Raw genomic sequence first — 2,024 nt, forward strand, 5'->3', positions numbered from 1 at the left:
AGATGGCGGTGTAACCGCAAGAGTGATATGGGCGGTGTAACCGCGAGAGTGGTATAATGGGCGGTGTTACCGCGAGTGTTAAAGAGATAAGAGAATGAGATGACAGTGTAATCTGCGAGAAACATAAATATACTTATGTTTCAGAACAGGTTTGATTCTAAACTGAATGTTTGGAATAAATATTGTTGTATGAGATTATACACTCACTAGACCTTTTGGTCTAACGCTCAGATGTTGGATTAACCTGTTTTGCAGGACAGCGTGCTCTGAAAGATAAAGGCAAGGGAAAAGTCTAATTATTGATAATAGCTGGTTATGCATATGTATTAAAGATACATTTGGATAGTTCATGTTTTGTAATAATACTATTATGAGTATTATGAGTATGATGATGTGAATTATATGTAATAGGAATGTAAGGGTTGTTACACCTAGGCTTGGTGGTTTGCGAGAAGTGATTCTGACGGAGGCACATAAATCAATATTATCCATCCACACAGGAAGTACTAAGATGTACCATGATTTACGCATAGATTATTGGTGGTCGAGAATGAAAACGGACATCGGGCGTTACGTTGAAAAATGCATCACATGTCTGAAAGTAAAAGYAGAACACCAGAAGCCATATGGGAGTCTTCAACCTCTTGAGGTCCCCGTGTGGAAATGAGAGGAGTTAACTATGGATTTGGTCACCAAACTGCCAAAGACTTCTCGACAGCATGATAGTATATGGGTTATCTTTGATAGGCTGACTAAATCAGCGCTATTCCTTCCTGTCCGGGAATCTTACTCCATGGATCGTTGGGCTCAGTTGTATGTAGACGAAGTTGTTGCTCGACATGGAGTGCCTGTGAAAGTTGTCTCTGATCGTGACTCTCGATTTACTTCTAACTTCTGGACTGGTTTTCAACGTGAGTTGGGTACACGACATGCGTTTAGCACAGCTTATCATCCTCAAACCGATGGTCAATCTGAACGTACCATTCAGACACTCAAGGATATGTTACGAGCATGCGTTCTGGAATTCGGTGGTAACTAGGATGCTCATTTGCCCTTAATCGAGTTCTCTTATAATAACAACTATCATTCGACAATTGGCATGGCTCCTTTCGAGGCTTTGTATGGACGTAAGTGTCGTACGCCTCTTTGTTGGAGGGAAACTGGAGAGAAAGTGTTGACGGGGCCCGAACTTGTGCAAATTACAAGTGATAAGATTCAAGTGATTAGAGAAAGAATGAAAGCGGCCCAGGATCGACAAAAGTCTTATGCGGATCGTCGTAGAAGGCCGATCGAGTTCTCGGTCGGTGATCTAGTAATGCTGAAGGTTTCTCCGTGGCGTGGTGTACTCAGATTTAGAAAGCAAGGTAAACTTAGCCCTCGTTTCATTGGGCCGTTCAAGATATTGAAGTGTGTTGGAAAGTAAGCGTATCGACTTGAGTTGCCAGAAGAACTCACATGTATCCATGATGTTTTTCATGTTGGTTATCTAAGGAAATGTCTCGCTAAACACGAGGAGGTGGTGCCAATAACGGAAGTCAAAGTAGACGAGAAACTTAGATACGTTGAAGAACCCGAAGCTATCTTAAATGAACGAACGGTGAATCTGCGCATCAAGGTTGTGGAACTGGTGTTGGTTAAGAGGAAGAATCACCATGGACCAAATTGGACTTGGGAAAATAAAGAAGAAATGATGGCGAAGTACCCAACCCTGTTCGAACAATGATGATTCCGAGGACGGAATCTTCAAAAGGAGGAGGTATTTGTAACATCCACCCTCCTAAATATGCTTAACTAGTTATTTTTAAGTATGTCTTATATGTTAAAACATGTTTTACATGTTAATTGAAAAAAAAATTGCTAAAATGTTAAGTATACTAGTGATCTATATGTAGAACTCATAGTTGGAATGAGATGTAGAAGGTAAGATTGATGCTAACACCTCACAAATGACATAATTAGATGACGTGAGGGTTCAAAATATGAAGTACTTTGCCTAAATGAAAATTAGGTAGATAATTAAAGTG

At 40.3% G+C, this 2,024-nt stretch overlaps 1 protein-coding gene across 1 annotated transcript; it reads left to right on the top strand.

Annotated features, from left to right (window-relative positions):
- Positions 1-1,099: 1,099 nt before the first annotated feature.
- LOC112505238 lies at positions 1,100-1,723 on the top strand. Its single transcript, XM_025109172.1, has 2 exons — positions 1,100-1,419; positions 1,492-1,723. Exons 1-2 carry the CDS (start codon positions 1,100-1,102, stop codon positions 1,721-1,723), a joined length of 552 nt encoding a protein of 183 aa, XP_024964940.1.
- The last annotated feature ends 301 nt before the right edge of the window (positions 1,724-2,024 follow it).

Source organism: Cynara cardunculus, unplaced genomic scaffold (genome assembly GCF_001531365.2).
Source record: "Cynara cardunculus var. scolymus isolate 2C unplaced genomic scaffold, CcrdV1 Un_Scaffold_9195, whole genome shotgun sequence".
In the NCBI taxonomy this organism is placed as follows: Eukaryota; Viridiplantae; Streptophyta; class Magnoliopsida; order Asterales; family Asteraceae; genus Cynara; species Cynara cardunculus.

What these genes read in the sequence shown, in the direction of transcription:
- LOC112505238 (XM_025109172.1), top strand. Translation starts at nt 1,100, where the DNA reads ATGGCTCCTTTCGAGGCTTTGTATGGACGTAAGTGTCGTACGCCTCTT. An exon ending in ATATTGAAGTGTGTTGGAAA is followed by an intron (nt 1,420 to 1,491) that starts GTAAGCGTATCG and finishes TGGTTATCTAAG; the next exon opens with GAAATGTCTCGCTAAACACG.